Source organism: Streptopelia decaocto, assembly GCF_964273445.1.
Source record: "Streptopelia decaocto genome assembly, chromosome: 12".
Classification (NCBI taxonomy): domain Eukaryota; kingdom Metazoa; phylum Chordata; class Aves; order Columbiformes; family Columbidae; genus Streptopelia; species Streptopelia decaocto.
In genome coordinates, this window is record NC_138667.1 from 515,451 (window position 1) to 540,787 (window position 25,337).

A 25,337-nucleotide genomic window follows, 5' to 3' on the forward strand; every position below is an offset into this window, starting at 1 on the left:
CGAGAGGAAGGAGTGCGAGAGGAAGGAGCGCGAGAGGAAGGAGCGCGAGAGGAAGGAGCGCGAGAGGAAGGGCTCTGGAAGAACCCGGACCACCACCAAACGTTAACTGGAGGAAAGCCACAGGAAAGTGAAGGGGATAATAAAAACGGTGACAGAAACAAAGACCAAGCATGAAGTTAATAACAGAATAAATTAAGTGTTCAGACCAAACGGCCAAGGGGCTACAGTCTGCATGTGTGTAATTCCCTGTTCTGTACACACCGTTCTCAATAACCCAGAGCAGCGGCCCCGCAGAACCTGCTTGTTCCCCGCTCCCCTGGCCCAGCAGCGGCTGCTCCGGCCCCCAGGGTTCCCCCAGAGCTCCGCACCCCCAGAGCCTCTCCAGAGCTCCGGCCCCCAGGGTTCCCCCAGAGCTCTGACACCCCAGCAATGCAACAGAACACACACTCCAGAAATGAACACCCCCTTCCTTCACACGTACACCCCCAAAAAGTGATAATGCTCTTTTTGTGATAGCTGTAATTTTTTTGAATGGTTCTGCTGTCCAATTTATTTAAGTTAGGATTTTCTTTGTCTTTTCTAAATCTTGAACCATTCCATAGTATATCTTTATTGCAAAAAAGTCAACATGCATTTTAGAAATTCAGATTGTAATCAGTAAAACAAACATTACATATATGAATTTGAATGTATAAACAGTTAGAAATTCAACAATATCTCCTATTATACTATTACACAAGTTCACAATTTGTAAAAACTATTGTACAAGTTTACTATACACCAAGAGGAACTTTACTCCTTTTCACATGATTTTGTTAAAAAAGTGTCATTTTTGCAAGAAGCGGGCATCTGCTTTGAGATCTATCGTTCCAACTCTCAGTTTGTTTGGCTCTTTTTTGGCTCCGGTCAGTTCGGCAATGACGGGAGCCGGCCGCTCCCAGCAGCCCCTTTGCTTACGGCACCTCTGCCAGCGTTTGTCCCCAGACCGGGCTGGCACCTCCCGGCACGCGCCGGCCACTCACCGGCCGCCGGCCGCGCGTCTCACGCCGGCCCTCGCGCCGTGTGGACGGCGCTGTCCCAGCGCACGGCTCCCACAGCGAAGTGTCGCCGGGACAACAAAGGGAGCTGCACCGCCACTCCCCATCGAACCCAGCCCCCGGCAGCCGAATCCAGCCCCGCGCGCCCCACGGCGCCGGGACCGCAGCTGTGGCCACGCAAAGGGCACTTTGCGGTTGTGCCGCTGCCGGGTCCGCGCACCGCCCGGCACCGCCACTCCCGGCACCGCCACTCCCGGCACCGCCATTCCCGGCTGTTAACAACGGGCACCCAACACGGCGCCCAAACCGCTGCGGCGCCGCAGCCGGAGCCGGGCAGGGCAGCCCCTGCCTGCTGGAACACCAGAGATCACGCGAAACGCCCAAAACCCTCCAATAAAGCTCCCGAACCGCCTCCCGTCCCGCGCGGCGCCGGAGCTGAGCCATAGGAAATGAACCCATTCTACGCGTGGCAAAGGCTGCTGCCGTTTCTCTTACAGCTTCATTCATTCACTGTAATTTTCATTTTCCAAATACAAAAATACAACAATTCTTATTGAAATCTATACGCTGGTAGTTTTAGTACACAAAAAGCAGAATATTTACAAAATTATACAGTTTAAGAAAAAACTCTTTACAAAAAAATATATAAATCCTTTTGTTCCCTCTATAATTTTTAAACTGTCAGGACTCGCGTGTTTGTTGCAATGGATTTTTCCAAATATACACTGACTGAGCCATAGACAAACAACCCGTTAGAGACGATGGGAGAAAAGCAGGACACCTCTGCGAGTGAGCAGGACTGGCTTCCCCTCGCTCTTCACACTGTAATTTAGCCTCAGAATTAGCAGGAAAGTCCAGATTACTAAAGAGGCAAGGGTTCCACCTGAAGAGACGGACATGGAGACAGTCCCTTCAGCTGACGGGGCAACCTGCAATCATCCTGTCCTGGTGTGGGTCCGCCCAGCAGAGGCTGGTGGAGCTGGGGACCTGTCCTCAAAGCCACCTCAGCTCGGGTCACCAGCCAAGCTCAGAGCCACTGCCATGTAAAGGTTCTGATGTCTACTTTCCTTCAGTCAGGAACTTGCTGGAAACGCACTGGTAAATTCATTATTTGAAGAAGGAGAGCATTCTTGCACTGACATCCTGTTTATTTTGTGCAGAAACGTACATAAAATGTACCGCCAAGGGCAGGGTACAAAGGGGCACTCGTGGAAACGTGTCCGTGAGCTGCCAGAGCACCTGAGCTGGTCACCCTTCCTGCCACAACGCACCACTCGGCGCGGTTCTAAACCGGCACCACAGCGCGGCAGCCGAGAACGTCAGCCCCGGGCTCCGGGAGAGGCACCGGCAGAGCCAGCGCGGCTCCGGCGCTGCCATGCTCCGGGAGAGGCACCGGCAGAGCCAGCGCGGCTCCGGGAGAGGCACCGGCAGGGCCAGTGCGGCTCTGGCACCGCTGTGCTCTGGGAGAGGCACCGGCAGGGCCAGCGCGGCTCCGGCAGAGGCACCGGCAGAGCCAGCGCGGCTCCGGCGCTGCCGTGCTCCGGGAGAGGCACCGGCAGGGCCAGCGCGGCTCCGGGAGAGGCACCGGCAGGGCCAGTGCGGCTCTGGCACCGCTGTGCTCTGGGAGAGGCACCGGCAGGGCCAGCGCGGCTCCGGCACCGCCGTGCCTGGCACGGCTCCGGGGGCACGGCGGCTGGAGGCCGGCGCCAGCCGGGTTGGTGGGCGGCCGCGCTCCCCGGCACCGGGCGGTGCAGTTTGCTTGGTTTGCCGTTTGAGGCCACGTGAAACTCAGGACGTTCGCACTCACAAAGACTGAAATGCAGCAAACAAACAGTCTGACTTAAACCTGAACCTCATACTGGAACAACAGCGGAAAAACCAACAGTGAGTGAAAACTCCCTCCAATGTGCCACTGCTGATGTTTCCTGCGAAGCAGAATTTGAAGAAAGAGAGCGAACTGTTCAACATTCTACCAATACCCTGTTAAACTGCTCCTTCCATCCCCTCTCACAAACAGCAGTAGAGCAAAGAAACCGTGTGGCTTTCAAACATATTGAAACAAATGATTTACGAATCTAGCCACAAATAATTCCTACAATAAGAGATTCCGTATGAAACAAAAGCTACCCTTTTTCAATTCGCAAATGAGGCCATTTTTTCTTTCATAACATTTAATGAAAGTTTGCATCTTTCCCCCAACCCCATAATATTGCTAAATAAAACCTGTAATATCTTTTCAATTATAAACTAACAAATCAATCACATTATAAAAAAACCCGAAACAAGGTAATAGAGGTGACACAAAAAGAGGACCAAAAAATACTATTTCCCTCCCCCCCTTTTTTAAATCCTTCTTAAATAGAAAAAAATCACCATCCTGGTGATTTGTAATGATGCAATACGTAACCGGGCCTCGGGCCAGCTCAGCGTCACAGCTCTACATCGAAATGTGTTTGAGAACAAACTCTGCTCACTTTAAATCTTGTGGTTTCAAAAGAAAATAAAGCTTTTTTGGCTCATCAACTTCCTTAAATAAATGTTTAAAAGATGTAGCTTGAACTATATTCCTAAAATTATACATTTCCAATATCAAGTTTCATCTTCTCCAAGAACGGGATTCATCCTCATCTTCGTCATCATCATCATCGTCTTCGTGCAAAAATAAATCTGAGGTCTCAGTCTCCTAGATGAAAAAAAACGTACTTTGAAACACACAAGTTCGTGCTGTACCCAGAGCCCGCCAGGCGACGGCACCGCGGGCACTGGTGGGCTCCTGGTCCACCACGTGCACTGGCTGGGCACCGCGGGCGCTGGTGGGCTCCTGGGTACCGGTGGGCTCCCGGTCACCACGTGCGCTGGCCGGGCACCGCGGGCGCTGGTGGGCTCCTGGGTACCGGTGGGCTCCCGGTCACCACGTGCGCTGGCCGGGCACCGCGGGCGCTGGTGGGCTCCTGGGTACCGGTGGGCTCCCAGTCACCACGTGCGCTGGCCGGGCACCGCGGGCACTGGCCGGGCTCCCGGGCACCGCGTTCCGCTCCACGCGTTGTACAGAGGGAACAGCAGCCTCAGCCACCCAGAAAGGCAACGCAAGGCAACTGCCCATGGCAGCAGGAACGAGCACACCCGCCCTCTCGAAATAACGCTTTGAAACTGCCTTCAAAAGCCTAATGTGGCCATAATTACAGGAAAGAACACACATAACTTATCCCACAGTGGAGCATTAACGCTGAGAAGATGAGCAGCCTGCACAAGTAGAACGGGAGGTTCATTGTCATCGCTGACAAATCAACTTCCCATCCAAAAAGTGTACTTTTCTTTCCTTTTCCCTTTTGTAAAATGTGGAAAACATATCTGCCATTAAAATCAGCTAAGTTTCTGGTTTGCCAAAGCGTCTTTTCTGAAATTTCTGCAGTAAACAGAAAACTGGCTCCTAGAAGAGCTCTCAGCTATGGACTCCAGCAGAGCCATTAGTTTTTGACGCATGTTCATACCTCTTCTTTAGACTCCTCTTCCTCGATCTCTGTGGACACAGAGGGTACCTTCGGTTTGTACCAGGATATCTGTAGCCTTCGGTCTTTGAACCGGGATCCTTGGTTAGCAGCCTAGGTTGTATTTTAAATGAACACATTTTCAAAAAGAGCACCAAGTGAAGAATTTTTGAGATGGCCAACGAGGCAGCCCCAGCGAGCACCACGCAGGTGCACGTCTGAGGATCAAACACATCAGCCGCAATCATCCACTTCAGCCTTCCCAGAGCAACCCCACTCAACTGCACCTGCTGAACAGCGCCGATGTGCCAGCGGCACGAGCGCGTTCCCAGAGCTGGGCTGGCGCTGCACCCGCCCCGTGAGCCCCGTGTGCTGGAGGGTACCCCGAGGAACCCCCCTTGGCGACGCCAACGCCGCAGCAACAAACACCCACACTGCCCAGCTCCCACTAGGGGGACCAAAGCCCGCTACACTTTAAAAGAGGAAAGCACATACAAGAAGCTAAAAATTCTTATTCTGGAACCATGAAAAAAATACGTCCATTATTTTACTCACATTTTCAGCTTCTGAGCGAGATTTAAAAGTTAGAACAACACTCAATGGGGAATCCTCTTCTTGAAGGTCTTCAATATCTCCAAATTTCTATGAGAGAAAAATTGATTAGGAACAGGAGTAATATTCCCTCCAAAACCACGACCATCAGGTGCTACAATTGCAGAGCACCGAGGTGCCACTGAAACCGTGTTTTTTGGACAGAAAAGTGAGAGCCAGAGAAACCTCAGCTGCATCATCCAGCCACACGGCAGCACCTGGACCTGCACTTTCAGGCAAAAGCTCAGTTACTGTCATTAGAATAAGTGGAGCTTAATTTTGCAGGAGGAAAGGAAAGAACTGTACTAATCTATAGCTCAGAAGTGAATTCTTTGAATTCACTATTTCCCAGCTATCATAAAGCAGCTACACATTACATTTACACCCCAATAACTCCTGAAGCTGTTTGCTTATCCATAGCCTGTTCCATGAATTCAGGATGAAGTCTTTGATTTGTTTGCACCAGCAGACACAGACAGACTTGCTTCTTCAAGAATTCGGAAGAGAAACAGTTATTTACAAGTTGCTTAGCAGCTTTTCTTTGCAAGCAAGCACACCCCCAAGGTACTGGTTACCTGCTTCATCTCAGATTTATAGTTCAACCATAGTTTTCCTCTTTAGTTTGTTGTCTTTCTAACGTGACCGCATACTCACAGAGAAGTGCTGTAACAATTCATCTTTCTCCTCTTCCACGAAGCCCCCAACTGTCAGTGCTTTGGGACGATGATCCACCACCATGTGGTTCAACGCGCCCCTTCCTCTCCCGCCACGGCCGCGGCCGCGGCCCCGTCCTTGGGCCGGCACCGTCTTTCCTCGCCCAACTGGGAGAATGCCTAAACGGGCAGCCTGTTTGAAGAAGGCAAATAACATCTGAAGGGACTGAAACAATTAGGTATCTGCCATGGTTTAACCCAGCAGCACACAGCTCAGTCCCCGCTGGGAGCAGAGAGAATCGGGAGAGCACACGCCAGAAAACTCGTGGGTTGAGACAAACAGCTTCACAAGCAAGGCACAAGCTGCACATGCGAGCAGCGCAAAACAAGGAGTTCACTCACTACTGCCCATCGACCAAGACAATATCATAAATACAGTAACAGCACCAATCCAGGCTCACCTCTACTTGTAACTGATTCAGCTTTTTCCGCAGCTCAGTTGTGTCTTCCCCAGAAGAGAGTCTCTTATGGAAGTCCAGTTCTGCATCTAGGAGTTCCTTCTGTGCCTTAGAGAGAAAGGTGCAGAAAGGGGGAAGGGAAAAGCAGAACTGTCATGTGTGCTTTTAATGTCTTATTCCAATTCCTGAGCAATACATTTATGTAAATGATACAGACCCATCAGTACACAATATCCACACCTTCCTCTAAACTCGGTTTAGTTGCCTCCATGTCCCTCTTCCAGCCCGTTTTTTGAAGGACCCAAAATTCTGCTTCAGAATTGCAACAAGACTGAATGAGCTACATGCAAAACTGGGTCATCCGAGCTCCTCTAAACCACAGCCTGCTTGTCCATGGTTATCACTCAAATTCAAAACACTGCTCGGAAGTGCTTTTATCTAATGTTGCTGCATTTTTAGGACATAATACTAGAAATAGTTACAGGAGACAGGCAGGCATGTGTCTTATGCAATAAATACCTCTGTCTTGGACTTTAGTTTTGATGGTGTAGAGGTTGCAGATGAAGTTTTTAATTCATCCTTTAACTGAGATATTTTTCCTGCTAGTTCTTTCAAGGTCTTCATTATTTCTCCTCTCTCTTCTGGTTTCATGGCCTTATTTTTCTCCAGCTTGGATATCAACATCTGTGTATTAATAAGAGAGCAGGCATATAAAATTCCAGAAACAAACCCAAGACTGAAAGACAGGTATCTACAAAATCAGGCTGTATTTACCAGGAGACATTCCAGCCTTACCTTCTGGCATTCTATTTGTTTTTCTAACATCTCCTGCCTCTTTTTCCTCATGTCTTGTTGGAGTTTCATTGCCTCCTAGACGAGAAGAAAACGCTTTCAGTCAGTAAAAAGTAGTCTAGCATTATATGCACTCATATATATAACATTTTCTTCCTCAAGCTATAGAAGTGAAGGCCATACTGAAAACTGTTAGTCTGAAAAACACACAAGTATAAAGTGTTATCTGCTCTGGAAAACAAAGCCAAGCAACAAGTTGCTAACTTCCTGCTGTGAAGTATTCTACTAAATCTTTGCCTTCAGACGCCCCTTAAGAACCATATCCTATGTTGTGATTTAAGTGTCTCACACCTGCAGAGATTAAAATCAGATAAATACCTCAAGAACACCCAGAAAATCCACATACGACCAAGTGTGTCAAGTCAGACGCTGACAGGGATACTCGGCTACTCCCTCACCTATGCCCAACCAACGGGCAAGATTGTCTGGTAACAATGACAAAACCTACACTAATGTACAAAGCTATACGGCAATATTTGAGGGTTAATTGCCTATCAAACCTTTCTTCGTAAAGTACTTTGAGTGCCAGCCAGCCAAAGAATAGTACAGTACCTGTTTTTTTTTAAGGGCTTCTTGCACATCATGCGGTTTAGACCCTGCACCAGGCTTCAGAGATGCCTTCAAGTTTGAGGAACTGTAAACCACTTTTGAGTGGCTTGTAGAAGTAGGAAAAGTCTGAAATAATAAAAACGCACACACAAACAAGTACGTAATAGCTCAAAATGACTGTGATATTCCATCGATGAGCTTCAGAGGAATGTGTTCTGTGAAACATGAACACAAACTGCCAGATCTGTGCAATCAGACAAGAAGACTGAGGCAATTAAAACATGCACATCAAGGCACCGACCCAACAATCAACTCGCTTGAAAGCAATCAGCTTGAACACTTGGTAAAAGGATTTCTGCAGAAGATACTTTCTTTCCTTCATCCGAAACTCCCTCTGTATCCTGACATCCCCCAGGGAGACCCTGGAGCTGATTGTGTGCATGTGCATTATATTCAGCTTCACAGTCCAACATCACACCTTCTGATCAGATAAGGCAGCAAAAGTCACCTCCACAGGAAGGACTTCTGTGTGGCCAGGAACACACGCTGCACTGTGATATCAGGACCAACTCAGCTGTATCAGCTTGAACTCTAAGCAGAAGTATTTACAGGCTCCCACCACTGCTGCTAAAGCACAGCATAAGCAAAAAGATCACTGGGAAAAGCAACTGGGTTCACCAACAAAAAAGCTACCATCACACATAGGCTGCCAAATTTACTTACTATGAAGCATTGCCAAAACTATTTTATGCTATTTTAAATGCTGATACTTTGTTTCTGAAGTAATTGTCTCTATTTCATATAAGCAGCTAATGAAACTAGAAGAAGTGACTGACCATGGCGGCACGGAACATCAGTGAAAAGAAACAGAACCAGCTGGGAACAATTCCCAAGTTCTGTTTGCAGGTTCCTTCTCAGCTAAGAGGTCAAAGCCTTCGCTGCAACCCGGAGACGGTCTCAGCCTTCAAACGTACCTGCGAGTCCTCCGCCGCCGCCCCGGCCTGGACGAGCTCCGCCTGGGTCCCGCCCGCCGCTCCCAGCCGCCGCTTCACCGGGACTTTGTTCAGCACGTAGGCACCAGATGCCAGCGGTTTGGTCATCACCTGCGCAGCAACAGACACGAGAAACGGCAGATGAGACCCTCTGCGTTCTGCAGCAGCGCGCCCCCGGGACGCGGGCGGCGGGCGGTACCTTGGCCATGCTGCCGTGCGGCGTCCCGGCCGGGGCCGCGCTCAGCGCCGGCGGCTGCAGGTGCAGCGGGGCATGCGGTGGCTGCGCGGGCGGCTGCAGCGGCGGCTGCTGCTCGCTCTCCCTGTGCCACAGCACCCGGATGAACCGGTTGTTCAGAACGGCCTCTGTGCTGGAAATCGCCTTCCTGGCCTCGTCATTCGTTACATACTGAATTAGAGCAGCTTCAGGATCATTCTGGAAAGCAACCTAAAACGAAAGTTCATTAGAATGCATTATTTCTCTCTTCGACCAGTAGCAAACCAATCTAGAAATAATCTGCAATAATGTGGGGGATACCCAATGATGTTTACAGCTCAAAATACAGGTAAAGCATTCTATGTAATTAAAGCCAAGTACCTTTTGGCAAATATTACACATACTTGCAGCAAAGTCCATATACAGTAAAACACAATTTAAACAGGGCTCGTGCACCACACAGCATCGTATATGGAGAGCGCTGTGAGCTGCCCTGGGGTGTGAGCGCAGAGCTGCTGGTGCCAGGTCTGTTGCTGTGCGACCCCAGCGTCTGCAGCGCCCAGAGAGGCGTGAGCTGAGCGTGCGCGGCAAGACTCCTCGTGCCTGAATAACAACATATCTTGGACTTTCCCGTATAACGGCTGAGATGGCGTGTTTTAAATGCATTATGTGATGGTCAGGGTGCACAAAGCACCACAGTATCTGTTGGGCTAAGACATAAAAGTATCGACTGAACAAACACAGAGGCTTCCCAGGTCTCTGTCTTTTACCGAGACCTCTAACTGAGGACTTGAGAGGCAACTCTTTTGTCTAGAAAAAGAAATGGTAATGAAATGCTATTTTAATCATGTAACTACCCGTGTTTTGCTTGTCTAGTGCTTCTTCCCTTCTTACGGTGCACGGAACACCACTGAACTGGAGCCAGTTCTGGGATGCAAAGTGGGATAAACTGATGCATGGAAAGACTCTCCTCTAGCACCTTTCTCAAAATCCTGACTATGAATACTGTCGGCTGACAGCGAACAAGCAACAAGAACCCATTCGTCCCACGGCTCCCCCCTTGCCTGCGCACCTCTCAAATTTAGGAAGACCTTGTAAAGGCAGAGCCAATATACTTTTACAAATTAAGATAACAACACAGAGCGGACCAAGAGGAGGTTTTTGTGAATTGCCCAGTTAGCTTCCACTGAGGTTTCTCAAGGAATGCGGTTCAGTTGCAATATTCAAGAAGGCTTCAGGGAGAATAAAATACCCACGTACAGGCATGAAACGGAATTGTGCTTTTTACCTGGATGTTTACAATAGTTCCAAACTTGCTGAAATGTTCATTGAGCTGTGTAATATTGTTCAATTCTGGTGGAATTTTCCGAACTTCTAATTTTGTATTGGTATACTGATTCTTTTTCAAAAATCCTGGTTTATTCTGGTTGTTATTTGCTTGCCTAGAGAAAATGAGAACAAGGTAATAATTCAGATAGGCATGCATATACTTAAGTAAAGCAACACAAATTTAAATGTGGATTAACATTATTTTTCTCCTAAAAAGTACAGAATCTGGGCATGAACAAAAGAGAGCTCCTCCCAGCACCATTCAGTGTCCACACTAAATGTGGGTCTGCCCCAGCAGTGACCCCGCAGTGCCGGCAGGGACCGCGCGGCCGGGCACGCAGTGACCTGCAGCGCTGCAGGGACCGCGCGGCCGGGCGGGCAGTGACCTGCAGCGCTGCAGGGACCGCGCGGCCGGGCACGCAGTGACCTGCAGCGCTGCAGGGACCGCGCGGCCGGGCACGCAGTGACCTGCAGCGCTGCAGGGACCGCGCGGCCGGGCGGGCAGTGACCTGCAGCGCTGCAGGGACCGCGCGGCCGGGCGGGCAGTGACCTGCAGCGCTGCAGGGACCGCGCGGCCGGGCGGGCAGTGACCTGCAGCGCTGCAGGGACCGCGCGGCCGGGCGGGCAGTGACCCCGCAGTGCCGGCAGGGACCGCGCGGCCGCCCGGCGCAGGCGCTCACTTACTTCCCCAGCCAGGGCTTCTTCAGCGGGGGACACTCCACGCCGCTCGGAGATCTCTTCCTGCTGTCTGGCTCAAGGACAACTCTGGTTACGTTGCTACTGTTATTTGCGATAGGAATGGGAGGTTCTGTCTGGATGATAATGTTGGCAGCTGGATAAAGGAAAAAAGCCCATGTTATTTACCATACGCCAACAGAGACACCTCAAAAGCTTTCACTCACACAACAAAATAGGACTGAGTTTAAAAACATAAAAATTAGGAAGACTTTGGACAGTTTGGTTTGGGAAGTAACTTCAGAGATCACTTGCTAGCCTAACTGAACAACTTGAGGAAAGGAACCGTGAGGTTCGAGCTCTGCAATGTGGAAGGGGCTGAAGGAAGGAGCAACTTTCCCTGTGTTAACCCTCGACAGCGAACAAGCAAAAGGAACCCGTTCGTCCCACGGCTCCCCCCTTGCCGTCCCTCCTGACGATTTTCAGCAACGAGCTGTTAATTATGCACAACTATGGCATGAAATGATACATTAAAGTTTGAAGCAACTTCTACAAACACAAAGCTGAAGCACTAGATAACAATTTGCCAAATATTTATTTACAACCTTTTTAGGATTACGCTGTTACTCTCCTGTTATACCAAATATTCAACTCCTACAAAGAAATCTGAGTTACAAGCCAGTTTTCTGTGGCTTTTATACACACCAGAACTCTGCTGGTTGCACTGGTGAGAGCAAAGACTGGGCATTTTCGGGCCTACAGTTTCCACCTTACTGTGGAGGATGATTTTAGAGTAAACCTTTCATGCCCTTGAAAGAGTAAAACGAGTGGTTTGAAGCAGCACCACAGAACAGTCCCCACACGTCCCAACCGGAGCGGGGCCTCAGAGAGAATGTGCGGGCCAGCGACGGAGCCCGACCCTGCCTCTGGGATGGCCGTTCAGACGGAACCGGCAGTTTCTGCGATAGTATCTAACCGTACTCTTTATAGGATGAGCCACTGGGAGGAGATACTGAAAAAAATAACCTCTCTTATCTACTGAATAAGAAACACTGAAATGTAACAGTCAACACTGAAATTCAACATCTTTTGTTTTAGGAATCAGGGTGGGGAAAGCAGACGGGAAAAAGGAAGTTATGCTCACAGAACAAAAATTTCTTTAGAGCGCCTTGACTTGTTCTCTCCCCTGAAAGGTATTTAGTACACGTCACTGCTCAGACACCACATCACCCGCAGGGGCTGGGATTCGCAGCTACCGACACGCGGTCGGGGATTCCCGCGGGCCGGGGAGCCGGCGAGGCCCGTGTGCGCTCACAGAACCCTGGGTGACGGAGCCGCCTGGCCAGCTCACAGAACCCTGGGTGACGGAGCCGCCTGGCCAGCTCACAGAACCCTGGGTGACGGAGCCGCCCGCAGCCCGAGCCTGGCCAGCCCAGTCCCTCTCGGCCAGCGCTCGGGGTGCCCTCCGTGCCAGGGCCACACGTGCCCTGGGCAAACCTGCGGCAGCCACCTTCCTGCTCCCCTCACCGCCGCCTTCCTGCTCCCCTCATGGCCGCCTTCCTGCTCCCCTCACCGCTGCCTTCCTGCTCCCCTCACGGCCGCCTTCCTGCTCCCCTCACGGCCGCCTTCCTGCTCCCCTCACCGCCGCCTTCCTGCTCCCCTCACGGCCGCCTTCCTGCTCCCCTCATGGCCGCCTTCCTGCTCCCCTCACCGCCGCCTTCCTGCTCCCCTCACTGCCGCCTTCCTGCTCCCCTCACCGCCGCCTTCCTGCTCCGGCCTCCTTGCCAGAATCCCCAGCACCCAAACAGGGCCTTCACAGGCTAAAGAGGAATAAAACCCCAACCAAACACAAAAACCCCTTGTAACATTCCCAAGCAAGCGGTTATTTTTAATCAAAAAGGCTCCTTTGACTTTCATATGGTCATGTTAGCATTTTAAAAAAGGTAGAGATGTCTGAAAATTACTCTGAAACACTAGATTGGTGAGGAAAACTACTGCTGCCAGGCTGACAAAGAGGAAAGCAAGTGTTGACGGTCTTGGACACAAATAGCAATAGCAATGACTAGAAACCCTTCCTACCTCTTGGATTTGTATCCATCTCCCCAGATGTTAGGCCAATTAGATTTGGACGTTGCGTTTGTGCTCTTGTAAAGAACTGTCGATACTGAGATCTACCAGCACTGGTAATACTAGGAGCTTCGGGATTATAGCCATCTGGCTCATATGTATCTATAAAAAAAGGAGAGAAATGAAAGAATTTTTCAAATGAGCTTAAGACTTGATTAATTTCCCTTTAAGGAAATGCATGGATGTCCAAGAATCAGAAGCTGTTTTGGATGAAGAGAGAAAAGAGGTTGTACAGCCGATGCACAAAGCCATTTAAAACTCTCAACTGAACTTTATGCCCAAGCCTCATTTGGTTTTTAGTCTGTTACTGCCTGTCAGAAGCACACAGGTCACGGTAATCGACTCCTGCTGATGAGCTGACAGTGGTTCAAGGGGAGCAACAAAAGATGTAGTTGGAACGTTGATTCCGTGGGGCCTAGGATGCAGGGTCTTTGCTGCCCCAAGGTCTAGTTTGCTTCAGAAAAGGGTTTTTTGGGAAGAACGTACTCAAATGATTCCAATCAAAGAAACCTGAGAAATCAGGTAATGTGACCAATACTTACCTATTAAATTATCTTTATGCAAGAGTGAGACCGACTGCCTAGCTCCAGTAAGGTGCTAACGATGATTTTAATTAAAAGGGGTAACCATGAGAACACATGATGACAGAACTGACTCATATTATTCCTCCAGCCCAAGGTCCAAGTCCAGGATGACGCCTTTTTCCAACCATAAAAAGGGAAAGTGATACAAGAACTAGAACGAACGAAGTCTACGAAAGCCTCCACAGACACGCTGTGCACCCCAGAACAGAGACGAACGGCTGCACGAGGGACTGGACGGGCTCGGAGCACTCGCGCTTTCCCCGTTCCACAGCAACAATGAAGACTCTACAATTTACAACAGATGCCTCTGAATTTCAACACTGATGTTCTACAGCTCAGTTTCAGATTCTGCCGAGAGCCTCCATTGACCTTGCACAAGCTGAACCACGAGCTCCTCTCCGCGACTGGGCAGGTGACGGATGCAAGAGGGAGCCAGCCGCTGCCACCCCACAGCGGGCCCCGGCCCCACGGGTGTCCCGGGAGCGGAACCACCCCGGGCGGTGAAGCCAAGACAGAGTCACCCCGGAAGAAGTTCTGAGGCTGAAAGAGCCAGATGGTACCACCTAAATGCCTGACAGCACTCGGAGATAACTGGACGGATAACCTAACAAGATATTGGAGTGACGGAAGTTCTGAAAAGCATGGAAGTCACAAGAGAATGACATGGATCATGAACTACAGCCCTCCTTTGAATAAAAATTCAGAATAATTATGTTAAAATTCCCAGTCAGGAATATTATAAACCATTGAGAGTTAATTACCTTATTTTGCTAACGTAAAACATAGAAATGCCATTACTCCATGCGTTTTCGAGAAATATTGCTGGATCTAAACTTAGCACTCTAGGACTCTTTAGGTATTTTGTTATCTTCCCTCATAAAAACCCACTTCTAAAAGATTTGAGCTCTGTTCAGTACTAATGTGTATGAAGACTGTAGAGACTATTGTGATTCTCTCATCTGTAGTAGCCAAAACCGACAGGAATACAGACCAAGTTAAATAGTAATTACGGGTTTGCAGATCCATCTGCTGCCTGCTCATGTTCTACTAAACAGCCTGAAGATAAATGGATCCCTTTCTTATGGAACAACCCTACTGCTCTGAGCATGTGAGCCCCCAAGGGAGGCCCCGCGAGGGTGCCCAGGACACGCTGCGGCCTCGCGCCCCACGGGTGACGCGCTGAGCGCGGCGGAGCCATCAGGCTCCTTCGGATTCGCATGCACTGGGGGAGCACAGACGCAATAATTTCCAATCACACACGGACAAAGGAATGTTAAAACATGCATCTCAAGCAGATTTTAAACGAGGTGCGTGCTCACGTTCCGACACGGTGTAGAGCAGGTTCTGGGGCAGCGGGGGCGGCAGCCGGGCTCCCACGGCGGCCAGGCTGGGCACGGCGCTGGGCCCGGGCTGGTCACGGCTGGTCAGCAAGCTGGGCTGCGTGAGCGCGGGTCCTGCAACGACAGCACAGAGCACACCGCTGAGACTCGCAGCGCCGGAGAAAACATGCACACAGCTCAATGCAGCTCGTTTACGCCTTGTCTTGAGCAAGGTCGAGGCTGCAAATGTTGACAATCCCACCACCACTCCAGTAAAAGCAAATCGAGAAGCCCTGTTCAGGTAAGTTACTCTGGCTCCAGCACTTTTCCTCTTTCCCAGAGCAGACAAAGCCCCAAGGAAGAACAGAAAAGGTTCTCCTCCCCAGGGGTTTGTCGCTGTCAGAGCTTGCATTAGCTACAGCAGCTCCTCTGCAGCTCTGCCACGGAGAATCAAGGCTGCTCCAAGCAAGAGATCATAGCAGCAACATTCGCATTACAGTTCTGAAACAAGAACTATAAGGCAAAATGCGCTCACAGATAAGGAATTTCTCTCGCTGCTCTGGCTGTGTTTGTACCGTATCCAATACATCCCTACTGGCTGTAGCAGACGCCCAGACAGCACAAAGAGCTTCGCTGCACCACCGCGAGACCTGACTGTGCACAGCTCCAGTCCCCTCGGGAACAGGCTGCTGACACCCGCTGCATGGCTCATACAACGTGCATGGTTAATCCTATACAAAACTATTTCTCATGCCATAGTTGCTGTACCTGATACAGCTACCCCAGCACGTATGTGTTACTGCCACAGGCAGTACTGAAACACGGTAACCATGTGACTATTATAATCTTCCGTTTCTTCATATAACTTACATTATAAGGTGCAGTCAGATAATTAAAAAGGCTAAATATCTCAGAGATATTAGCTAAAAGAGATCTTAGATGTATCAATTTTGTATTGCTGTTTGGCAGCAGGTAACACAAACACAGAAATTTATTAGAACTTTTAGGAGATTCAATCTCAACATTTTTGCACTGGAAAAAGAAAAAGCTAGTAATGCAACGGTGACCACCTCAAAGGCCACCGGGGCTCCGGGACAGGCTGAAAGAGATCCCCTCCGCTTCCTGCCCACTTTATCTAACTCCATGTGGAGGGCTGGGAACACCATCGTTTACAAGCTGATTTTCCAGAGTGCATTTGACAGTATCTTGAATGGCACATGGCTGGCAAAGGAACTGGGGCTCAGCACTCTGAACACAGCCAGATCCTGCAGGCAGAGCCAGCACTGCAACCGGGCTGCAAAGAAGCACCGAGAACGGTTGTGGCCTTACTGGGCACGGGGAGCACGACGGGCGGCGGGGGCTGCGGGTGGGGCTGCGGCACCGGCAGCCGCAGGGCGCGCGCGGGTCCCGGCAGCGGCGGCAGCAGCATCCCCGGCGGGGGGGGCAGGCCCGGGGGCGGCGGGGGAAACGGGATCATACTGGGCAAGGAAACTTCGTCCACCACCAGGGGATCATTTCCGTGATCAAACTGGCAAAGGTCACCAAGAACACAAAATCCTCGCTCTGCAAGACAGGATGTTCAATCATCTTTTAGAAAAAACGTTAGTTGTCAGCAATTCGTAGCATCTCAGTTTTTACGGAATTTCTTACTCAAGAAAACATGCAGTCACTGATCCAACGTTACGCTACCAGATGAGGTTTCAAAATAATTCAAATTAGAATAACCTTCCACAAAAGCATACAAACATACATGCATCCCTCACAAAAGCAGTGGGAAATAAACAAAGAAGTACCACCTATTTGATATAAAGCACGTATACCGTAACCTTCACCAGAACTCCCTGTGGTTGAAATATTTCCCAAGCACAGAGAACTGGGAACAAACTCCGTATGTTCTTATCCTGCAACTGTCAGATTTTACGTAAACCGCTTCCAGTATGCCCAGTTATTTCCCCAGTAAAATAAGGTCATACATGCATCTCTCACAGACAGGGGCATTCCACGCACCACTGCGGTTTGACCTGCTGCCTCATTGTGAACACCCAAAAAAAGGTCACAGAATAATGGAAACAAGGTATGGAAAATGAGAAACAGTTTACCATCGTAATCTCGACACCTTCTCTTAGGAGGAGGATTTCTGCCGAACGAAGTGGGATTGCTGTGGTTGTTATAGAAATTGGACCAGCTCTCTGTTGTGCTCTCAAGGTGGTGCGCGGGTGCCACGACGGTCACAGCGCTGGGCACCGCCTGTGCGGAGGAATACTGCTCGGAGGACTTCCCGGGAGCCGCGGAAACTGGATTATACGAGCCTTCCACATCGTTCCTTTCACTTTTGAATTTGGATCTCTCTCGGTGCTCTGTTTAAAGAAAAAAGGTAGGTAAAGCCTTTCTGCTTTGTTCTGTACATCAGAGCCTTGGGAAGGAGGGAATGCACAACAGTATAGACATTTCCGTAAGTATTCAGTGTTCTGCGTATCAAACTGTCCCTGAAGGAACTCAGTTTTACCAATGGAATAAGAACTAAATGTAATGCAAACAGGGTTTTAACTTCAGAAATCTAAACCCTATTTTTTCCAGATGCACATTCATTCCTCTATTCCTTATTCCACCCTGGGTTACAGCTTCCTCTTCTAAAGTAGAAAGAGGGGGGAAAAGCCTGAGACAACAAATCTGCCCCCAACCCTTGACTAACGTGGTCTCAATATGCATTGGCATCTGTGCCTCTTATTTTTCCATGAGACATGAATTAGCCCCAAAAGAACAACGGATCACTTGGTAACCACCTTCAATTACAAAGAAACCTTCTCTGAAAGACACGCAGTAACAAAGTGAAAAACAGGGTAACACAATTTTAGAAAAAGATAGATCTTTGGAAAAAAACCAAAACACAACAGCTTGGTCAACACGCGACACAAATGTATCAGCTACGGATATCCACTGGCATGCACCGGTGGAGAAATTCAGAGGTTAGCAAGAAGAAAGCAATGCCCTTAATTGTTCCACTCTGAAGAACAGCATCTTAATGAATAACTTCAGGAACACAAGCTCTCCAGACGTGCTCCCGCTGCCCAGGCCAGCGCAGCGCGCGGAGCAGCCGCTGCTCCGGCCGCCCCGGGCACCCACCGGCGCTGCGGCTGCCGTCCCGGTCCTTGCTTCTGCCGCGGCTGCGGCTGCGGCTGCGGCTCAGCCCTCTGCTCTTGCTGCGGCTCTTGCTCCTGCCGCGCCGCCAGCTGGACTTGTCCCGGTACAGGTCACTCCTGTCGTAGTATCGGTCGTAGTCCCTCCATTTCCCATCGTCTCGCTTCTTCTCTCTGGTTCTAGAACACACAGATGTAGACCATGTTTATCAAAAGAGAAACCAAATATAAAAACCAGCTGGTAACAGGTTAAGACACTCTTCATCCTTCCCATCCAACCTGGACAGCAAAACATTTGAGTCAGAGTTTCCCAAATCACACAGGAAACCCCGAGTCTCAAAGCTGAATCACTCATTCACGGACACCCGCAAGGGACGGCTAAGGAGACCTGCAGAGGTGGAAGCTGGACGACCGAACCAGAACATGTTCTGAAAGCGATGTTGGTCTGTGTGAACAGCCCCGCACCCCCCAGGCCCCCAGCAATGCTCCTCATCTCCAGAACAGGGAAACACGGGAACTGACGACATTGCCAGGTGTTAACATCTGAAAAGTACTGTCATGTTTCTGGAAGAGACCAACTTCCAGTGGAGGGTTCCCATGCAGGTGGCGAGCATGCACATAACACATCGCAGATAGAGAATAGTAGGGAGGAAACCCCTATTTTTATAAAAAACCCACTACCTACAATGTAAAAATCCACAATTAAAGATTGCCAGCAAATACAGAAGAATATATTAATATTTTGGTTCAAAAGTAACCTTTGTTCGCTGGAATCCGTGCGGCTCTTCGTCGGACTGGAATACTTCTTCTTCCTGCCATCCCGCTCTTCTTCAACCGGCTCTTGAAAACTCTGTTTCAGAGACAACTACCAAACAAGGATGAGTATCACTTTGGGTTTTTTAAATGAAGAAAACAAGACCAAGATTTAGCTCAAGTTACAGTTAGCGGCCCCTATAAAACAATATTTAAGTGTTACTTGCACAGAACACTTAAGCACTACAAGTTATTGAGCGCTGGAGGTTGCCGGGCTTTTTGTTTCACATCTTTCAGGTTTTTCTGAAGAGCAGATGCCCCAAAATAAAACTACTTAGATATTTTGTTTTTAAACAGGATTCACGAGACGATTCTCTGCCCGCTCTGCCTCGTTAGCTGGAGGGAGCAGTTCTACAAACGAGGCATTTTCTGACTCTCACGAACGGGACACAACTAGGGGAGTCGCTTCTCCAAGTACATGCGCCACTAGTCTACACTTTGCAATAAACACTTTAAAGCGAAACCCTCTCTGGATGGTTGAACTAGTTGCATTTCTTGCTGGCCTCAACAAAAGCAGTTCCAGAAGTCTGTCACCTCTACCACTACTGTAAATTACTCTGGTCTGATTTTGTATTTTTGCTGCCTCTGCTGCTGTTTTATGTTGCTTAGAAATCACTGTAAATTTTGGTGGCAAAAGTTCCTATGCAATAATCTTAAAAAGGTTTTTTCCCGCTAACACAAGAGGAAGGCTCCTGCACCGGGGTTATGGTGTCCTGCGCTTGCAGGAAGCGCTAACACACCGGGCTCCGCGACACAGCATCACTGACGCTGCAACAACTATTAACGTCCTGACCCTGGCAGGGGTCCCATTAAGCCGCCCCAGATCCTCCCTCTGCCATCCCTGCCCCTTCCCCAGAGCCTCCCGTCCCGCCGCACAGCGCCCGCCAGCCCGAGCTGCTCCCGAACCCTTCTGGAGACCGCGACCGTGCTCCCAGAGCTATCAGGAGGCTGTTACAGGGAAAGGCTTGTTCAGCTGCACCACCAAAGCTATTTCCATACATGTCAGAATTCTGGGTCTCATCCCCACATAAAAAAAGGACATCAGAAAAGAGAGAAAAAAATCTACAGAGCAACAGAGCAACTTTAACTTAAATCAACTGATGAATCACGTTCTGTTAAAAAGGACCTACATTCGCAATATAACATAATACAGCTTTGTTTTGGTTGACTGACAGATTTTGATCTGCAATTATTTGTCACCTTCACGACCACCAGCCAGTTCTAACTCTGAAGACAGAACAAATAACTCCAGCAAGGTCTTTCCTTCATGTTATTTTGGGCTCACAGACAAAAGCACAAATCTGATGCCCATTTAGTGTACTTGTCAGAAAAAAATGCTCCCCATGGTTCATTTATAAAGGGACCAACAGTTTCTGCTCTTAACGCCGTATGACGCAAGCAGCCCTGGAGTGAGGGAAACGACGAGAATTTCACACACACTCTGACTTTATTTGCATCTTTCCTACAGAAAGTAAAACACATATTCAGCCTAAAATACCTTTGCAAACTGTGCTCACGATATACAGAAAAAACAAAAGTTTCCTTCTCTAGCAATTTCTCCCCAGCTCTCTCGCAGCTGGTACGATAGGATGCTACAAACAGAGAAGAGTCTCTTCCCTCGGAGAACCGCCAGCTTAGGGGCAAATCCGTCTGCCCCGGGCAAGCGAGAGCAGAGGACGACACAACACCCACAGAGATGCAGACGGCTGCGGAAAGACTCCTCTGAATTCTCAAACCTTGACTGCTTTCCATTCTGCCAATAAAGCTTGAAAACAAGACAGAAGAAAGAACTTCTGGCAAATGACCTCTACCTCACCTTTCAAAGCAATTCTCCCTCAATACAGAGCCCACCACATTTCACTGATTTTAAGTATTTCAGAAAACATTTAAAATAATTTCTAATCTTCACAGGATATAAAAAAATTGAACAGGAAATGTTTTGGAACATTTTTGCTTGTCCCTGCTCTCTTAAACTCTCCCAAATCACTATCAGCTCATATAGGACTGCTGAATGCTGGTCATCCAGATCAAAGGCAGGCTCTAAAAAGGGATCCTCAAATGTTTTTGTCTGAATGGCCGTCTTACATTTTCCTTCAGATGCACAGAGATGTAAATATTAGTCACAATAAAGCGGCTTTTCCTCTCACGTTCTGCCTCACAATGCACGGCTGGCTGAGCTGAAACTCAGAGGCAGGGAGACGGAGAAGACGACGTTACCTCCTCCTTGACGGCTTCTTTCTCCTGACCCGCAGGCTTCGTCTCTTTGGTGGGCTCGAGAGAAGGAAGATAGCTCTTCGTGTACAGACTGTCAAAAAGTTTATCTACAAAACCTGAAGTTTCTGAGGATACAGAACATGAGAAAACATTGTTACGTATGGACTTAAGGGCACTATTTGATCTACCAGAGAAGTCCCTGTGAAAAGCCATCCAGGCGCATTGCTCACAGCAGCACCTTCGATTAACGGACAATAGTTCCATTGGAGGAGCTGGAACTACGTTTGTGGAACCTGAGGTTGTTTATTTGGACAAGGAAATCCATCAGGTATATCAAAGGGAGAGTTTTCCTTCTAACACATTTACAACTTTGCCATGTTCTAAGGGGCAAGCATGACCCAAACTTGTGATCAAGGACTAAGTCCACAGCTATTCCAGCAGCCACAGCTGGCGGCCTCTTCTCGGCATTTTTGTGAGAGTAAATCATTCATGGAGGACTAAGCATCAGTGTAACATCAGATCACCAAAAAACGCACAATAACCTCCCCAGGGAGGGTCAGAATAGCAAGCGTTTCAAACCTTGAGTCTGAACCACATTGCTATGAGATGCTCACCAGAAGCCTGAGAGATTAATACGGCCCAGGTGTTCCAAAGTTATCAAACGTCTGTCAGACTCTGGCAGCACCACTGACACTTTACATGGGAACTGCCAGCTCTAATCCCAGAGGATTTCCTGCCGCCCACCGTGACCAGGGCCACACTACCAACTTCAGCTGAACTTTTGCTTTTCTAATCACAAGATCTTTTCCCTCACAACTGTAAGAAATATTCAATTCACAGACAACAAGAAGTATTTTGAAGGCAACAGTGGTGTGTCATCCTCCCTCCTCCCCCCGACGAAATGACCCCCCAGAACAGACAAGGCAGTGGAGAGCACAGTACCTTTCTGCAGAAAGACGTCCAGCTGATCGGCACAGAAAGCTTTCAGCTCTTTCTCTGGCTTGTCTTTCTTGACTAATGCCACGACATAGTTGGCCAAGGCTGAGGGGTCTGCGTCACATCTACGGAGAGAAAGAACCGCTCTGGTACTGCTGGGGCAGCCGGGCACGCACGGCGGGTGCTGCTGGCACCGGCACCACCGCGGCAGCACCGGCACCACCGTTTCCTCAACTACAGCACGAGATTGAGCTGCCCTGTGACCACCCCCACGCCCGCTGACGTGCCCACTGCCCTGCTCCTTCCTCACTTGGCTGAGGAACAACCACCTTGCTTCTTTCTTCCAATTCTGCCCGATTCTGGGGCAGCCGAGCAGCTGCCACGGGTTCCTCACTTTGCCCAAGCACAAGCACCACCAAGTGTGACTCCACAAGAGCAGCGAGCGAGCGCCAGCAAAGTCACCAAACAATTACTGTAAAGTATTAACACATTATTACCGTGAGAAGCAGTTCAGAAAGACCTGTCACAAAAGCACATCTAGATGTGCACACAGGTAAGCTCAGTGCAGCTGAAGTTTCTGCACCCAACTCCGTGGGGTTTGCCTTCCCCAGGGACTCCTTCCACACCTACAAATTTCACAGTCGGCCTTTAAAGGGCTGCAATCATTAATCTGGATTCAGCACCCGCACCACCTACGGCATCACTCTGCCTGGATATTGCTTTAGATTCCATTGCTCACCTACTAGAAGAAACACTCGAAGTATGAACTAGATTAACAGTGTTAACAGATGAAGCAAGAGGTCCTGGATTTGCCTCTCTCAAAAGAAGCAGACGCGAGCTACCGGGTGGTCGGCAGGAACCCAAGACAGTTTGGAGATTTAAACATTTGTTTAAAAGATTAAAGTTTCGAGAAGAGACTGTGTATTTTTAAGAACGTTAACAACGGAAATAGAAGGAAATGGTATGAAGTATATAGACCTCAAAAAAATCTCAAGCAAAAAAAAATAATCCAGAAACGAAACAAACAAAACAGAAAACAACTGGTTAGAGAAACTAAAACTCCTCGATGAGCAGCCAGCCAAGCAGTTCTACTCCAAATTAGTTTGCTCGCTGTTTCCAACATCCGATGAAAGCCATGTAAAATGTAGCAACTAACTACAAAGAAACCACCAATTTACAGGTTTAACGTTTCTTACATGTACACACTCACAAAAATAAATAACCTGCACGTAATGTATTCACTGCTAGTGCCCACATGCGGCTGACCATAAACCTTCAGTTTAGAATAGAGGAGATGCCCCATCACCCTGTAAGCGTCCACGCGCGGCTCCTCTCACTGTGCCGCCGCCTCGCGCGTGCCAGCCACGCGCGGCAGCCGGGTCCCCTTCGCCCGGCTCCCCGCTGTAATTCCGCTCCCGAGTCCTCGGCCGCCGGGACCCACCAGCGAGTTCTGTGACTCCGCACGAGCCCTCGTGCCACGTCCCGGCCCCACGCGCGGCTGGGGCACCGGGGGAAGGGACAGCCCGGCTGGAACCGGCAGCGATGGGCAGGAGCAAGAGTTACGCGCCGTTCTAGACAGACTTTCAGGAGGATCTGACCAAGTGTCGGAAACACAAGTTATCTTAAAAAAGATTAAAGGAAAGTCATGAACAATTTTCAGGAGCCTGCTACTGAATGACTAGAACTGAGCAGTTCTAAGGCCTATTTAAAATATGAAAGTAGAAAAATTAAGTGTACATTCTGCAGCTTCAAAATGGTCTTAGTCTTACTGTGTGGACGTTATAGCGCTGGCTAGTTACCCACAAGCCAGCGTCCTTTAGAAGCCCCTTGCTGCAGATGAAGCACTGCAGAACACCTGGCTGCACCTCCGTCCAAGCGCTCGGCCAGCGGGCAAGGTGCTTCTGTGAACCACACACAAAACCCTCCCAGACCCCCCACCAGAGTCAAGGGCGGCTCCCCCTCGTCTCCAGCCGACGTTCCCAACTGTGTGCTCAGTCGTTCCAGCCACTCTGGCCAACCAGCTCATCCTTCTGCTGTACGGGCGGTGCTACAAACCCACCTTACGCAGAGGGAGATCGAGCTTGGACACCGCGGCCAGGTAAGGCAAGGGGTTACGGTCAGCGTTCAAGGTGGGGGTCAGGAGTTGTGGTTAAGGCTGGGGTCAGGGTCTCGGGTCGGGGTCTATGGTTAAGGCTGGGGTCAGGGTTTCGGGTCAGGGTCTATGGTTAGGGCTGGGGTCAGGGTTTCGGGTCAGGGTCTATGGTTAGGGCTATGGTCAGGGTTTTGGGTCAGGGTCTATGGTTAAGGCTGGGGTCAGGGTTTCGGGTCGGGGTCTATGGTTAAGGCTGGGGTCAGGGTTTTGGGTCAGGGTCTATGGTTAGGGCTGGGGTCAGGGTCTCGGGTCAGGGGTCATGGTTAGGGTTGGGGTCAGGGTCTCGGGTCAGGGGTCATGGTTAGGGTTGGGGTCAGGGTTTCGGGTCAGGGGTCATGGTTAGGGCTGGGGTCAGGGTCTCGGGTCAGGGTCTATGGTTAAGGCTGGGGTCAGGGTCTCGGGTCAGGGTCTATGGTGAGGGTTGGGGTCAGGGTTTCGGGTCAGGGTCTATAGTTAAGGCTGGGGTCAGGGGTCATGGTTAGGGTTGGGGTCAGGGTTTCGGGTCAGGGGTCATGGTTAGGGCTGGGGTCAGGGTTTCGGGTCAGGGTCTACGGTTAGGGTTGGGGTCAGGGTTTCGGGTCGGGGGTCATGGTTAGGGCTGGGGTCAGGGTTTCGGGTCAGAGTCTCTGGTGGGGGTTGGAGCCGGGTTGGGTCAGGGTCCCTGCAGAGCAGGGTGCTCAGCCGGGCTGTGCGGAGCTTCCACAGGGAGGCCAAGGCCGATGCGCAGGTTCTGGGACAAAAGGCTGGGCGCCCCGGGCCCTGGTGAACCCAGCGCTCGGCCCGGCCCCTCACGCCGGCGCCCCGTGAGCGCGGCCCGCGCTCAGCGCTGCCCCGGGAGTCCCCGCGCGCCCGGGCCGTGTCACCGCAGCGAGGGGCGGCCCCGGCCCCGCCGCCGCAGCCCCCGCGGCCCGGCCCGGCCCCCGCGCCCACCCCGCAGCGCGGAGCCGCCTCCCGCCCGGCCCGGCCCGGCCCGGCCGCCGCCGCACTCACATCGGCTCCAGCAACTTGGCCAGCCACGACTTGAGAGCGTCCACGTTCTCTATGATCATGGTGGCCGCCGCTCCGCCCGCTCCGCGCTACACCGCCGCCATGGCCGGCCCGGCCGCTGCCCGCTCAGGCCTAGCGCAGGAACCTCCGCCAGGCCGCAACGCACTGCCGGGCACGGCGGGGGCGGGCCCCGGCCGCCGCTCGCCAATCAGACTGCAACTCTCGTGCGC

General features: G+C 50.3%; 1 protein-coding gene across 2 annotated transcripts; it reads right to left on the reverse strand.

Moving 5' to 3' along the window:
* Positions 1-629: 629 nt before the first annotated feature.
* Positions 630-25,274, reverse strand: LOC309444974 (RNA-binding protein 27-like). 2 transcript variants are annotated; one of them, XM_082063352.1, is made up of 21 exons: positions 25,111-25,274; positions 21,975-22,093; positions 21,036-21,157; positions 18,764-18,870; positions 17,992-18,185; positions 16,968-17,225; positions 16,198-16,431; positions 14,869-15,003; positions 12,918-13,067; positions 10,848-10,995; positions 10,123-10,276; positions 8,820-9,065; positions 8,603-8,731; positions 7,632-7,754; positions 7,023-7,097; positions 6,747-6,911; positions 6,231-6,335; positions 5,771-5,962; positions 5,081-5,167; positions 4,529-4,639; positions 630-3,720 (listed from the first exon to the last, which is right to left on the reverse strand). In XM_082063352.1, the coding sequence occupies exons 1-21, from the start codon at positions 25,167-25,169 to the stop codon at positions 3,634-3,636; spliced, it is 3,000 nt and encodes a 999-aa protein (XP_081919478.1). In that variant the 5' UTR covers positions 25,170-25,274; the 3' UTR covers positions 630-3,633. The 2 variants fall into 2 exon arrangements, with proteins under 2 accessions (XP_081919478.1, XP_081919479.1); XM_082063353.1 differs by lacking the exon at positions 12,918-13,067.
* Between the last annotated feature and the right edge of the window lie 63 nt (positions 25,275-25,337).